The 16,552-nt window shown below is 38.6% G+C and overlaps 1 protein-coding gene and 1 long non-coding RNA gene across 11 annotated transcripts in view; one reads left to right on the top strand and one right to left on the bottom strand.

The window, feature by feature from the left end:
• LOC115225588 (coiled-coil domain-containing protein 171) overlaps positions 1–16,552 on the top strand; it is a 268,237-nt gene that overhangs the window by 63,151 nt on the left and 188,534 nt on the right. For all 10 annotated transcript variants that reach the window (XM_036498806.1, XM_036498818.1, XM_036498816.1 and 7 more), the window contains 2 exons: positions 979–1,058; positions 15,935–16,109. In XM_036498806.1, coding sequence (XP_036354699.1) covers positions 979–1,058; positions 15,935–16,109 — 255 coding nt within the window. The remainder of the gene's footprint in view (positions 1–978; positions 1,059–15,934; positions 16,110–16,552) is intronic.
• The window catches only part of LOC118761142, a 34,194-nt gene that overhangs the window by 9,310 nt on the left and 8,332 nt on the right, over positions 1–16,552 (bottom strand). Inside the window, exon 2 of the long non-coding RNA XR_004997173.1 lies at positions 8,863–8,933. This is a non-coding gene — a long non-coding RNA (uncharacterized LOC118761142). The remainder of the gene's footprint in view (positions 1–8,862; positions 8,934–16,552) is intronic.

The following is a 16,552-nucleotide window of genomic DNA, read 5'->3' as shown; positions in this document are numbered from 1 at the left end:
CAAAAGGAGCAGGAGATATATGTATATATATGTGTGTGTGTATATATATATATATATATGTGTGTGTATATATATATATATATGTGTGTGTGTGTGTGTGTATACATATATATAAATTTAAGTTTCAGTATATGGATTCAAGTAATCCAGTAGAACTCATTTAAAAAGCGCTTTAGTATATCTTTCTACAAAACATATAGAATATATAGTATAATACAAGAGAAAATGATGAGTATATAAAGTCGTAAATGACAGAGATATAGTTTGATGAAATTTTATTTAACAATAAGAAAATTCTAATATCTCAACAAAATGTTTCGTAACTTAAAAGCATGTAAATAATTTATATTATTATATTTTCTTATTGTTAAATAAAATTCCATCAAAATACTCCTCTGTCATTTATGACTTTATATATTTGTATCTGTACATATATACAATGATGGATGCATATAGAGATTACTATAAAGTGGCTTCCTGCACCAGAAGGAGAAGATTGATAAAACATATATAAATATCTACATAAATATGTATGTGTATGTGTGTTTGGTGGTTGTAAATAATGACTTTGCTGCTCAAGCAGAAAGCATACCAAGCTTCTTGATATGTCTCCACAAGCAGTCTTTGTAAACAAAATGCTAACGTGTTTCTAGTTCTCCACATAACCATGACTGGGCTGTATTGTTGTTGAATTGACTGAGAGATTATTACCTTGGTTAGAAATAGGTTGGGTTTGGCTTTGAGGTACAATCCTCATATTTCATAACAGTGATATATAATATTGAGGAGGGTATCCAGCTATAGGTAATTCTGCTCCAGCCATACACTCATCTAACCCATGCCAGCATAGAAAAGTAAATGTTAAAACAATGGTAATAAATGTATATTTATTCCCCTTCCCTCTCTCCACTTTCTCTCTCTATTCTCATTTAATTTTTCATTTTATTTTCTTTGCCATTTTCTTCTTACCAAACCCAGAGAATGCTTTACAGAGCCGGAGGAAATGGAATAACCTTGTCACAGAAAAGCTAGAATTGACAACAAAAATGAACTATGAAGTAAGCATTTTATGAATTACTTCCCTACTTCTGTCGATCTTTCTCTATCTGAATAATTCTATCTTTGTTTACTGCCTTTATTTCTTGGAGAATTATTGATTTCCTTTTTTCTCTCTCCATTCTTTCTTTCTGTTCTTAATTATGTACCTATATATTTGTGAGTGTGTATGTTTGTGTATATATATAAATATATTTCTATATGTATGTTAATATGTGTGTGCATATGGCATCCAATTGGCATGTTAGACACATCATTATCATCATCATTGTTGTTTAACGTCCGTTTTCCATGCTAGCATGGGTTGGACAATTTGACTGAGGACTGGCAAACCAGATGGCTGCACCAGGCTCCAATCTTGATCTGGCAGAGTTTCTACAGCTGGATGCCCTTCCTAACGCCAACCACTCTGAGAGTGTAGTGATTGCTTTTATGTGCCATCGGTATGAGGGCCAGTCAGGCGGTACTGGCAATGACCTCGCTCGAATGTTTTTTCACATGCCACCGGCACAAGTGCCAGTAAGGCAACACTGGTAACGATCACACTCAAATGGTGCCTTTTACGTGCCACCAGCACAGAAGCCAGTTAGCTGCTCTGCCAAGTACCAGTCCTGGGTGGTGGATTAGTAGAATGATATAGCATCAAATAAGATGCCTTGTAACATGTTTTTCAGCTCTGTGCATCCTAAGTTCAAAATCCATTATCTGTAATTAGAAAGCTTCAGTACATTGAAGCCCAGTAAAAATGAAGCAGGACTGACTCAAGAAATCCTTAAGGAAGTGCACTTCCATGCTATGTGCACTCAAATAAATATTTAAAAAATCAGTGTGTGTGTGTTGTGGAAATTTAAACAAATGTGAATATATTTTGTTATTCTCTTTGTACACAGTAAAATAAAGGAAATACAAAGCATCCTTCTTCTGCCCACTATGAAAGGCTAAACAACTCTATTTTTAACTACTTTAAATTCTTCTTTGGTTTTCTAATACTAACTGTTCATCATCATCATCATCATCATCAAAATCATCGTTTAACGTCCATTTTCCATGCTGGTATGGGTTTGGGCAGTTTGACTGAGGTCTGGAGAGCCAGCGGCTGCACCAGGCTCCAATCTGATCTGACAATGTTTCTACAGCTGGATGCCTTTCCTAACACCAACCACTCTGAGAGTGTAGTGGGTGCTTTTTATGTGCCACTGGCACAGGAGCCAATCAGTGGGTACTGGCATAGCCACGTTCAGATGGTGCCTTTTACGTGCCACTGGCACGAGAGCAAGTCAGGTGGCTCTGGCATCGATCACATTCAGATAATACTATTTGCATGCTACCAGCACAGGAGTCAGTCAGGGCGGTACTGGCATCGGCCATGTTCAGATGATGCATTTTAAGTGCCACCAGAAACCAGTCAGGGGGCACTGGCCACAACTACGAATTTGGTTTTACTTGACTCAACAGGTCTTCTCAAGCATATCATATCGCCCAATGAATCAAGGGTTCTCTTAAATGAGCCGGACTTGCAACACTAGCATCAGCCATGGCTGCGATCATATCTCCAAAGGTCTCAGTCCCTTGTTATTGCCTCTGTGAGACTCAATGTTCAAAGGTCATGCTTCACCACTTCATCTCATGTCTTCCTGGGTCTACCTCTTCCACAGGTTCCTTCCACAGTTATGGTGTGGCACTTCATCACACAGCTGTTCTCATCCATGTGTAACACATGACCATACCAGTGCAGTCGTCTCTCTTGCTCACCACATTTGATGCTTCTTATGTCCAACTTTTATCTCAGGGTGCTCACACTCTGCTACGTATGCACACTGACATTACACATCCAGCAGATCATACTAACTTCATTTCTTGCAAGCCTGCGCATGTCTTCAGCAGTCATGGCCCATGTTCACGCACATGCATCGTACAGTTTACCTTTAATCCTAAGTGAGAGGCCCTTAGTTGCCAGCAGAAATATTTACTAATTATTTAATCTTATCACCAATAAGAGCATTAATTGCAAATTAGCATAGCCGAACGATGTCCGAGACGCTGAGCTAAGACTATTTCTTTCTTCTATCTCATTTTCCCATTCTTGGTTTCATTTCACCATTAATACCTTAAATGTTTAATTACTAATCAGCTTGTATGTTTCTTTTTTCTACCAAGTGCTAATTATCGGCAATGCCCCCCACCAGATAAAATTAATTTCTAGAATTTCGTTAAGTAAATTACTCGTTCCCGCACTGTTTAATTCCACTTCTATTAGAATATCGTCCCAAAGCAAACTTGCTTGTTCGCAGCGCGCCCGCCCTTGACCCCCCCCCACTGTTCGCGGCATGCCCGTCCTTGTCCCCCACCCCTGTTCACAGTGCACGCGCCCTTGCCCACCCTCTCCACCAGTACCGGATATCCCTTCTCCACCAGTACCGGATATCCCTTCTCCACCTGTACCGGATATCCCTTCTCCCACCACTATAACAGTTGTCTATTCTCACACATGCTTCATGGGCTCTCTTAATTTGTTACCACCTCCAAAGTTATCTCTTTCGGAATTCCTCCTTCAATGGTGCTGCTCCCTATACTCCTGCACTCTATTCTCCCTCTATTCCTCTCCCCTTCTCTTCCTTTATCTCTTCCCTCTCCTTATCTTCCTCCCCTGGCCTTATGTAGTGAAGTGGGGCAGAAAGCTATTGGCTGCCATGTGTACCTATTTCTGAGTGTGGGTGTGCTTGTGTATATATAGGAATGACCTTTTTTTTTCATCTGAATCTTCCTCGTTGGTGGTACCCTCCTTTATCCCTGCAATCCCCCTCTACCCACGCAAGGCAACATTTTCAGCCGACACCCTCGTAACCTAACATTGGAGTATCCATTTGCCATTCTGCTACCCTGCATGTATCTGCATCGCTCATGACACTAATACTTATGCTACTAACACCAGCTCCTACCGCCGGTAGGGGCAACGTCCTTAACATGCTTGAATGTTGTCAGGTTGGAAGAGAGGTGGAAAGAAAAAGAGAAAGGATTAAGCATGCCAAACAAACCAACACCACCACAACAACCCTCTTTTCAGGTGCTGAATAACATCCCTCTGCCCCAAACCTCACCCCACATTTCCTTCCCAGTTTTCAGAGGTGGCACTGTTAATGTTGGCACAATGAAAGGTAAGGCTAGTGAGATTGTGGAGATGCTTGAAAGGAGACGGGTTGATGTATGCTGTGTACAAGAGGTAAGATGGAGAGGAGCTTCAGCTAGGGTCCTCACAGGCAAGGCACATAGGTACAAATTCTTCTGGCAAGGTAACATGGATGGTATAGGGGGTGTAGGCATTCTCCTCTCAGAGAAATGGGTGGATAAGGTTATAGAGGTTGTTAGGGTATGCAATAGAGTACTTAAGCTTAGGCTAGTAATGCTGAATAGCACAGTTACTATCATCTCCACCTACGCCCCACATGCAGGGCTGCCAAATGATCAGAAGGACCACTTTTATGACACCCTTCTACAGGCTACCTCAAAGACGAGTGGCAATGACCACATCTTTGTGGCTGGAGACTTTAATGGGCATGTCGGGCGGGAAGCAGGTATCTACACTGGGGTACACGGTGGCCGTGGTATTGGCACTCGAAACGATGAGGGAACTAGGCTACTGGAATTCTGTGATGCATGTAACCTTCTAATCTGCAACACTAACTTCAGGAAGCCAGACAGCCACCTGGTAACCTATCAATCAGGAGACTCTTCTAGCCAGATTGATTTCATCCTCACCAGACAGCGGGACGCAGGGTTGCTCTTAAATGCAAAGACCCTCCTGGGTGAAGAATGTACCCCCCAGCATAGGCTAGTCATTAGTGACTTTAGGCTCGAGGTCAGAAGGATACCAAGAAGCAAACCAATCCAAAAAAGAAGGATTTGGAAGCTAAAGAACCCTTCACATGGTCAGAGATTTAGGGACATCCTCATCAAGAAATTTGAGGAGAGGGAGGAGGAGCTACAGATGTCGGACATTGAAGGTAGCTGGAAATTCCTATGGGACAGCTTACTGAGCGCCACAGACCAGGTCTGTGGCTGGTGCAAAGTCCCTTCCAGACCTAGAGTTACGTGGTGGTGGAATAGTACAGTAGACAAGGCCATCAGGGCAAAGAAACAGGCCTGGAAAGCATGAAAGGATGGGGGTAGCAGGGAACGGTATCAGGTAGCCAGAAGGGAGGCTAGGCAGCAGGTATACATAGCCAAGAGTGTAGCAGAAAAGAAGTTTGCCAATGTCCAGAGACGTGAGGAACAAAGAGCTGAGGTATTTCGGATTGCAAGACAGTGTGTGAGAGAAAATTGTGATGTCACAGGGGAGAAATGCATTCGAATGGATGATGGGGCACTTGCTTTTTGTGATTTTGAAAAGAAAGAGGCTTGGAGAAGCCACTATGAGAGACTGCTGAATGTGGAGAATGAATGGGAGGAGGATAGCCTGCCAAATGTTGACCTAGTAGAGGGACCAGCTATCCGAATAGACAGCTCCCTAGTAGTTAAGGTAATTAAGGGAATGAAGCCAGGAAAAGCCCCCAGCCCATCAGGAATCACTGCTGAGATGCTTAAAACATCTGGTGATGTGGGCTACAGCCTAGTCACCCACATTGTAAACCAAGTAGTTCAAGATGGAGTCATTCCCAATGATTGGCGTAGCAGCACCATAGTCAACTGCTACAAGGGTAAAGGTGATGCTCTAGATAGAAATAACTACAGGGGTATTAAACTGTTGGATCAGGTGATGAAGGTCACAGAGAGGGTCATAACCCATCTCATTAGGGAGAGAGTTAGCCTAGATGAGATGCAGTTTCGTTTTGTGCCTGGCAGAAGCACCACTGATGCCATATTCATGGTTCGACAACTGCAGGAGAAATACTTAGCTTTTGTGGACTTGGAGAAAGCCTTTGATAGGGTCCCATGATCCCTTATCTGGTGGGCGATGGGGAAACTGGAGATTGACGAATGGTTAATAAGGGCTGTACAAGCTCTCTACAGAGAGGCTAGTAGTAAGGTTAGAATTGGCAATGAGTACAGTGAAGAATTCAGGGTAGAAGTTGGCGTCTACTAAGGCTCAGCCTCCTTCTATTCATCATAGTCCTCCAGGCAATAACAGAGGAATTTAAGATGGGTTGTCCCTGGGAGCTCCTCTATGCCGATGACCTAGCCCTTGTAGCAGAATCGCTACCAGAGCTAAAGAAATTTCATGTGTGGAAGCTAGGTTTAGAATCAAAAAGCCTTAGAGTCAATGTAGCAAAGACCAAAGTTCTTGTAAGTAGGAAGGCAAACTCACCACACACCTCTTCAGGTAGGTGGCCCTGCTCGATCTGTGGAAAAGGTGTTAAAACTCCATAAGATGTACCCAGTGCAAGCTATGGACACATAAGAGGTGCAGCAATATCAAAGGGAAATTAACCGAGAAGATAGCTTTCGTGTGCGGCAGATGCACAGGGGCAATTGATACTCAGAAAACAGATTCCATTACACTCCTTGAGGAGGAACTAGAAGTAGTTGATAGTTTCTGCTACCTAGGTGACCAAGTTAGTAGCAGGGGTGGATGCTCAGAGAGCGTTACCACTAGAATAAGAATAGCTTGGGCAAAGTTTTGGAAGCTTCTCCCCCTACTGGCGACAAAGGGTCTCTCACTAAGAGTGAAAGGTAGGTTGTGCGATGCATGTGTGCGAACTGCCATGCTTCAAGGCAGTGAAACGTGAGCTGTGACTGCGGAGGACATGCGTAGGCTTGAAAGAAATGAAGCTAGCAGACGGCCTTCTGTGCTAACCTTGGATCATAGAGTGACTCGCTGTTCTTGAGGATTCGAAAACCCGACAAATGAAGTGAGTTCATGCTCGCAGAACAGCCTGCTGTGCTAACCTTGGATCGTAGAGTGACCTGCTGTTCTTGAGGAGACCTGTTGAGTCAAGTTCGTCAACATCAAAAATTCGAATGGTAATTGTAGTTAAGACACCAGTGCTGGTAACACGTAAAAGCACCGTTTGAGCGTAGCAGTTACTAGCGTCACCTGACTGGCGTCCGTGTCGGTGACACATAAAAGCACCAACCGATTGTGGCCGTTTGCCAGCCTGCGGTGACACATAAAAAATACCCACTACATTCACGGAGTGGTTAGCGTTAGGAAGGGCATCCAGCTGTAGAAACACTGCCAAATCAGACTGGAGCCTGGTGCAGCCTCCATGGCTTACCAGACCCCGGTCAAACAGTCCAACCCATGCTAGCATGGAAAACGGATGTTAAATGATGATGATGTTACACCTTATTTCTTGTTTGTGTTTGATTTAAATAGCTCTTTGGTATATGTTCCTTCCATGGGCTGTGGAATTAGGGGATACAAGTTCTTTGAGTGGCCAACAAACATGAAACATGTCAGCACAGTTCCCTTTATTTTTCAATGCACAACAAGAATAACAAGATATAATTTTATCTGTTGAAAGTTTCATAAAAGGCCAAACAACTTTAAATTTATCTCAGATTTTCACTTATTCACTGTTGTGCACACACACACAAACACACACAAAAACACATGTATGCATTTATTATATTATATTCATCTAATTCGTGGTGTCATGGAAAACAAATATAATCATTATCTCACTAAAATTCAAAGTTTCCAATGTTAGTGAAAATTGTACATTGTGGTGTTAAGCTTCCTTTTACCTAATGTAGGTTTCACTTCAGTTCTGGTAACTGAAAGCTTGAAAATTGAAAAATGATATCAATACAGAAAAGTAATTTTGTGTCATGCATGAAATGTAAATAAATCATGATGTCATCTTACTCACAAACATATATATCAATAAAGAAACACAGACATATATATCAATAAAGAAGGAAGGTGATATATTAGAACATTTTAATCTGCTTCTTTTTTTTTTTTTGGCAACAGAATAGATATTACCATCAGCATCATTATATTATGTACTTTTTCTATGCTGGTTTAGATGAACTGATTGTTTTAGTCCAAATCAGTTTTAATAGGGAGTTATCATCAGCCACTTCAGTGTATTGGGTGTTCTTTATTATAGCACCAGCTCTAGAGAGGTTGAATGTCTTCAAGAAGACTAAAAGATCCTATCAACTCTACATCATCTCCCTTCATTCTCCAACTACAGGAACAATAGTGGAGCCTTAGTATTACTGATTTTGAGTGATTTGTTATGTCTAAAACTTCACAGGTACTTTCCTTATCTCTTTACTGGAATCTAAAGGTTTTGTTATCTTAGGTTTTGATTTTTTTCTCTCAGTATATTGATTCTCTTCATATTCAATTTGATTTTGCCCCCTTTCTATCTTGATATTGATAAGTACCATTTTTCTAATGTTTCAGCTTAAATATAATTTTTGCCATTCACAAATTCTAATTTAAATTCTAAAAACTGCTTGAAAGAAAAATAATTTGACTCATCATATAAAAAAAAATTTTCATCATGAAAAATTGATTCAGTTGGAGGAAACTGATTATCACTTCATATTCCATGGATTTCATCTGAAGGGAAGGGATTTGATCAACAACAAGATGATTACACAGAGGTGTCATCCTAAACTAACCAGAAGAGTGTTTTTTTTTATATCAAAACATATGTAAAGGTTAAAGGAGTTCTAAAAATATTATTCCCACTGCCTGTCATTCAATTTCTGAATAGGTTAAATATAATTATTGTTATACTTGGGGATGGTCATATTTTGCCAATTAAACACACATACTATATATATATGGTCTTCAGTTCAGCTTTATTTTATTATGATTTTAGTTTCTTTGTCAAAGCTCTTTTCTTACACATCCTCTGACTGCTTCAATGACTCTTTATCCCATGTGTCTTCTCTTGTTCTGCTTATTCCACTTTGTCATTCTGAAAGACAAAATTAAATAAATAGAACAAGAGAAGACACATGGAATAAAGAGTTGTTGAAGAGATCGCAGGATGTGTGACAAGCTATGTCCATCCCTAAATATAACAATATCTGTTTCAACACACAATTTCATATCAAGAAACTTGAAAAACAAATACATTAAATGTAATTCTCCAACCAATATCAATATCTAGTTATATTTTTATTATGCTTCTTGGTTCAAATTTTGCTGATCATAAAACTAAGTGTTACAGGGTGGGCCAAAACTGTACCACTGGCTGGTGGGCTAAAGTAGCAAACACTCATAGGGCTACCTTGATTTACAATTTGTAGAGGTAGCACCACCCCACCCCTTCCCCTGAGAGAATGTCTATAAGCCAGAAATCTACATGGACACAAGCACAGAAATTCACATTTATTAATATAGATATATGCATATATGAATTCATTGTTTTTTAGAGGTTTCTTTTTGTTTGCTCTTGAGTTTTTTTTTTGTTTTATATATAAACTAGAAAGATGTGGATACATGGGCAAAAGTTAACATTTATTAATATATATATACATTCATACACACACACACACATATATATATACACACACACACACACACACACACACACACACACACACACACACTCACACAGGCGTGTGTACACACAGCATTAGATTTTATTATTTCTCTTATTTCTTCTCTTCAGAAAACTTTCAAATGAAATAATTGAATTTCTCTCTACTATTTATAATAACATCCTTTTAAATATGGAAAGTTAGTGCTTCTTCGTTTCCAGTGATACATGAAAGTGAAAGTATTTATGTTGCCAAATGTATGTGTTTTCCAGGTCAAAAAATAAGTGTTTTTCCTTTGTCAGAAAAAATGGAAGTGTTTTATGAGCTATTACTTTAATGCACGTCATGTCATACACCCAATAATGCAGGAGCTCAATTACTTGCAAGAGATAGAATTTCTTTGGAAAAAATGTGTTTGCAATGACAGTTTCTTACAACAAACGCTATTGATAAATCTCCACAGGTATCAATCTGTAGGATGCAAGTCTTCACTAAGCTTTACATTCTCATAACAACCAGGACTAAGTCAAATGTAATGAAGGACACCATCACTTTGCAGAACAGTATCTGCATCTCATGTATTTGTTGCTTATCATTGTCTCGTCTGTTAACTTTCAGTACACCTGAGAGGTTAATAGCTATTCTTTGCTAACATAGGAATTTAATTAAAATATTTGGTGGATCTCACTTCAGTAATGACAACCTCATACCAGACACTTCCATAGTATCTAACCTGCTGTCTGTCATTTTTTAATAGTGTCATTTTGACTTCCACTTACTGATCTTTAAACCACCTAGTTTTCACTTTCACTTTCAAGAGGCCTTGCAAATGAAGAAATACTGATGTCTTTTTTTCATCATCATCATCATCATTTAACCACTGTTTTCCATGCTAGCATGGGTTGACCGATTTGACTGAGATCTGGAGAGCCAGCGGCTGCACCAGGCCCCAATCTGATCTGGCAATGTTTCTACAGCTGGATGCCCTTCGTAATGCCAACCATTCTGAGAGTGTAGTTGTCAAAACTACTTTTTTTTAAGCCTGGTACTTATTTTATTGGTCTCTTTTTACCAAAATGCTAAGTTATGGGGACATAAACAAACCAACACTTGTTGTCAAGCAGTGAGGGTGGCAAATACAAATACAAAAACATGCTCACATACAAGGTGGTATCAAGAAGTTGCAGGACTAGTTATGTTTAATAAAAAAATAACTTATTTCCTTAAGTTTTAACATCATATCCTTCGAAATAGTCACCTTATGCAGCAATACACTAGTCCCAGCATTCTTGTCACTTCTGGAATCCAGCCTGAAAGTTGTTTTCCCTAAGCGAGTCAAGGACCTTCTGCAATTAACTCTGGATCTTGACTACAGTGTTATAACAGCAGCCTTTGAGCTGCATTTTTGTATCTTGGGGAAGATCTGGTGCTAAATCTAGCAAATAGGGCAGGTGCAGAAGCGATTCCATGTTGTTTTGGTGAGAAATTCACAAATGAGGAGAAACCAGTGACAAGGTGCATTGTTGTCATGAAAAATCTAATACTTCACGCTCCACAGATCCAGTTGCTTTCATCAAATGTCCTCCCTCAAACACTTCAAAACATCACAGTAGAACTCTTGATTGACGGTCTTGTCCTAGGGGTGGAATTCTCGATGCACAATACCACATTTCCAGGAGTGACACTTGTGGCAGGTCTTCCAGATACTCATTGTTTTCCAAGGACATTTTTATACTTTTTAAGTGTCTCTCACAACATTGCGTACAACTTTGCCACTGTAAGCTTACCGAAGTATGCTCAATGTCTCTGTAGCAGACTTTCGAAATTTAACACAAAGTTTCACATTGGCTCTTTGTTCCTGTTCATGACAAAATCACAGACTACAACATGCACATGATCACAAAAGCATAAATTTCATAACTTGCGAAGTAAACACAGCAATGTCACTTATGTCACTTGGCACACTGTCTCGTGAAGGTCACTGCTAGCTCTCACTGTACATGCAACCATGTGTTGCCATCTGTTGGCACACTACAGAACTAGTCTGAGAACATTTTGATACCACCTCATATATATATGTGTGTGTGGGTGTGTATACAACGGGCTTCTTTTCATTTCTGTCCATCAAATCCACTCACAAGAATATACTCAACCTGGGGCTGTCATAGAAAACAATTTCCCAAGGTGCCACACAGTGGGACTAAGCCCACACTTCTGACCACACAACCATGCCTGTGTCTATATGAGTTTATTTATTAGAGCATTATTAAAATGATTATTACTATAGAGTCGAAGCAATGATAATTGTTTATTTCATTAGAGGTTTCAATGTAGTGAAATTAGCATGTGTCTCCACATCATGTCTCCACACCTCATCTAATGCATCTCCCTGCTTATCATTTAATTTGGCTCAAGCAAGCTATCAAGCAATATTGAATTGAATTCAATCAGCTCGTAGCCAATTTTCACTTAGCACATTGTGTCAGTGAATACTTGCTACTGATGAAGCTCAAAGAAGCAGAAATCTGGATTTAACAATCTCAATGCCCCTGCTGGATGATCTTTGCTTGTAAGTGATGCTTTCTCAAGAAAAATACCACAGTTTAGAAGGCTTTCAACAGTAGATATGCTTCAAGTAAGATATACACATTGCTAATATGTATATATATATACCAACAGAATTGTGTTGCTGTGACTGAAATAGGTATGTTTGTTAAAAATAATATATACATTGTGTCAAACCAAGCAACCCATGCCTGCATGGAAAATGGAATTAAATGATGATGGTGATGATTGAAATGATAAATTTATGCAGAATTATCATGGTTTTCATTCAAGAAATTGATCATCAACTGCATTGTTTATTTTCCAAGCAATGATATATTTTCCTTAGTGAATGTTTGTGTATCAAGTAATGGGTACAAACAACAAAATTATATAAATTACACAGCAAATCAAAATTTAGTCCTCATTAGCTATCTCACCAAATATTCTAGCTATTTCAATACCTTGAGCTAGAACTGCTGTCTTAGTAGCATCAACAATCTATTCAGTATAGCTGTAAGGTTATTGATACAATAGAGACAAGCCAAAAACTTATTGAAGTCTTGGTGACTGGAACAGAAAAAGCAAGGACAGGGAAAGAAATTATGGTTAAGACTAGTAGCTAGAATAAAAAGGAAAATGGAATTTGATGAAATTAGATAAAACAAGTTTTTCAATAAAATAAAGCATTATTCAATTGCAATGAAACTACAACTGGCAAAACACAATGCAAAAGTGCAACAAGTATGACATGGAAGGAAAAACATGATTAAATGTCCTTAGGCAAATTATGAAGAGTAAAAAGAATATATTCACTCACTTGGTGAGCAGAAAGGTAAGAGCAGTATGGGGATACACTAGAAACATGAAGTGGCAAGCTGGGAATGGATGGAGGGAGATTGGATAGGTAAGAATGAGATAACATGGAAGAAATGAGAGAAAAGATAATGTGTGTATGTGTAGATATCCTTGTATATATGTGTGTGTACATGTATGTATATGTGTGTGTGTGTATATATATATATATTTTACAATAAACACATACATGTGCATGTGTGTGATTATATTGGGGTTCTTACAATTTTGTGTTAGTGTGCATGATTTCCAGGTTTTTTTTTTTATATTTTCTGTTTCTTAAATTTATTGTAATTTAAATTTTTATTTTAGTTTTGTTTTATTTATTTAAAATGTTTCTCTTCTGATAAAGAATTGTTAGTTAATTAATTTTACAGAGTTAATTATGCAAGCAGACATCTGTAAATTAATGGTATATTGTCATTGTTGTTGTTGTTTAGTTCGAATAAGAAAGATCTAACCTAGCTTATTTAGCTATTAGTAAGATGGTGTCATAATACTGATTTTAACATTTAACATGGAACTTGAAGAATTAGAGTGAAAAGATGATTCTACATTATTGGAATCCTCAAAATGAAGGACAGTTTGTAAGGCTTGGTATAATGTTTAAAGAGGAGAAATAACGACTGTGAAGAATCTCAGAATGAGTCCAGTGAGTAACAGACTTGACTATAATCTGTAAAGTAACAATAGAAGAGAAATGGTTCACAGCAGAATGATATATATCAGAGATTGAAAATACCTTGTTATGGTTGATTTGTAGATTAGAAATATGTGGTATAGAATTGAATGTGTGGTTGATCATCTCCGATATTTTATCGAAAGTACCAGACAAATACTGGGATCAATAGTAATTACTAGTTGCCAATCTTTCCATCCTGAAGATGCAGTCTGGCTTTATAGTAATATTTATATGCATCTACTATTGGTTGCATATCTTTCACTTTTTGCACATTCCATCTGCCAATATTATAATTTTGAGCCTCCAGAAACAGCTATCAGACCTGAAATGCCATGCCCTCTCCCCTTAGTTTTCTGTGTTTTTTGTACTCCAAACAAATTTGTTCTGTAAGTATATGAATATTTATATGATTATGCATGAGTGTTCATCTGAAGAATATTTTCAGTTTTTGCTTCTCTCTACGTATATATCCCTATATATATTTATATGTATGTATGTATGCATGCATGTATGTATATTTTATGTTTCAAGCCCAAGTGTGTTTATTTGCATCACTATCTCCATATCAGTTCACCTGGATTCCTCTTACAGCCACTCTTTACCTCACTGACTTAGTCCTCGATAATGTCTTTGGAGTGTAAGTTCAAATCATTTGAGTGCTACTACATGTTTTCTGTATTAGGCATCTCTGGATCTCTCTCTCTCTCTCTCTCTCTCTCTCTCTCTCTCTCATATCATCATCATTGTTTAATGTCCGTTTTCCATACTGGCATGGGTTGGGCAGTTTGACTGTGGTCTGCAGAACCAGCAGCTGCACCAGGCTCCAATCTGTTCTGGCAATGTTTCTACAGCCAGATGCCCTTCCCAATGCCAACCACTCTGAGAGTGTAGCGGGTGCTTTTTACATGCCACTGGCATGGGAGCCAGTCAGGTGAACTTGGCATTGACCACGTTCAGATGGTGCTTTTTACATGCCACCAACATGGGACTCAGCAGGTCTTCTCAAGCATATCATATCATCCAACACATCAGGAGTATGCTTAACAGAGCCAGGCATGTGTGGCTATGATCTCAATTTAGTTGCTGAGTCTTCTCAATTACTGCATGTCTCTAAAGGTCCCAGTCTCCTGTCATTGCATCTATGAGGCCCAATGTTCAAAGGTCATGCTTCACTACCTCATCCAATGTCTTCCTGGGTCTACCTCTTCTACAGTTTCCTTCTACAGTTAGGAAGTGGCACTTCCTCACACAGCTGTCTTCATTCTTACGTAACACATGACCATACCAATGCAGATGCCTCTCTTGCACACACATACATACACACACACACACACATATATATATATACATGCAGTTTCTATCTACCAAATCTACTTACAAAGCTCTGGTCACCTGGGACTATTGAATATACTGGCCCAATGCAGTGGGACTGAACCTAAAACCATGTGGAATAGGAGCAAACTTCTCAACCATACATCGCTAAACCATGCCCATCTGAAAATATATAATCTTATTGATATTGTGGTCTTGTGATTTTTTCATGTTATAATATTGTAATATTGTGCTGTAATATTATCATGTTATGATGCTAGGCTATAATCTTGTAATGTTATATTGTTGTATTGCTCTGAAACTATCATGTTATGGTGTTCATGTTTGTATTTGTGCTATTAGTGAACTCAACTCCTTACTACTTATTACAGTGGGTAGTATCTTGATTATATTGTCATAATCATTATCCTCATCATCCCTGTTGTTGTTTAGCTCCAGGTCAGTTCTGATTCAGAAGACCAAATCACTGCATCAAAAATATACCAGGCACAAACATTAACCTGTTTTTTCCAAAATATATTGTGTCTCAGACTATATTCTATAATGTGTTCTTCAATCTTTTTTCGTTAAGATAGTAAGTAGGCAGTAGTTTGAGACTAGTTTGGCTACTATTTCTAGCAGGTTATAGATATAGAGGTGCCCATCTTTGTTTCATCATCAGTGCTATTGTTGTTGTTACTGTCATCATTGCGTTACTTCTATTGTCATTTTTTACAGCACTTTTACTTTCATTATCACCACCACTACTATTCCACCCACCACCACCTTCAATGCCACCATTACTTCCATCAACACCACCATTTCCACCACCTTCACTATCAACGCTATCCTCAACATCATCATTATCACTATCACTACTGTCATTACCATCATCATAAAAAGTGTATTACTATCCTAGTGTAGTTTAAATAAAAGAAATTGTGTATAACACCATCATGCAATTCCATCTTCATCATTCACTTCTTTGTTTACCTTCCTCCTCCTCTTTATTTCGTTCTAACTTTCCACTTTCACTTTCAGTTGACTACAAAAGCAAGTGAAATTGCCAAATTGCAGTCTGAACTTGAGAAAAGTGAAGCAGAACGCCAGAATCTTGAGTATGAATTACTGAAGGTGATACAAGACCAAAAGCTGGCATCAGACCACGCTGCTAAATTGAATACCAAACTTGAAACAGAAAACTCAAAACTTAAAGGTAACTTGGGTTCTTATATCTGTCTGGCAACTAGATATTAATTATTTGTGTTTTTGTTTATATTTTGCTTTATTCAATAATATAATTTTGTTTCATCCTAGCTCAGGTTTTGGTTTAAGTCTCTCATTGAACCAAAGTCAATTTAACCTTATAAATTGTCCCTGCTCACTTGTTACCTTGTGTCAAGCACCTACTTCCTAGAGTCCATGCTAAAAATGGAACCATATTGACCTTCACTAATCTGGGAGACTGCAATGGCAATGAGCACTACTTCATCTACTTTGGGCCAAATAATTTTATCACTTAAATCAACTAGACACTAGTGGCACAAGTTATATTTCATAAACAATTGGTATGAGAAAAGCCAATTTACCAACAAATATTCTTGCTGCTGTCATCACTGTCATTTCACCACCATCTTCTCTCTTTTCCAATTGCAGTAG

Source organism: Octopus sinensis, linkage group LG2 (genome assembly GCF_006345805.1).
Source record: "Octopus sinensis linkage group LG2, ASM634580v1, whole genome shotgun sequence".
Classification (NCBI taxonomy): Eukaryota; Metazoa; Mollusca; class Cephalopoda; order Octopoda; family Octopodidae; genus Octopus; species Octopus sinensis.
This window is presented reverse-complemented; position numbering and strand designations above follow the sequence as displayed.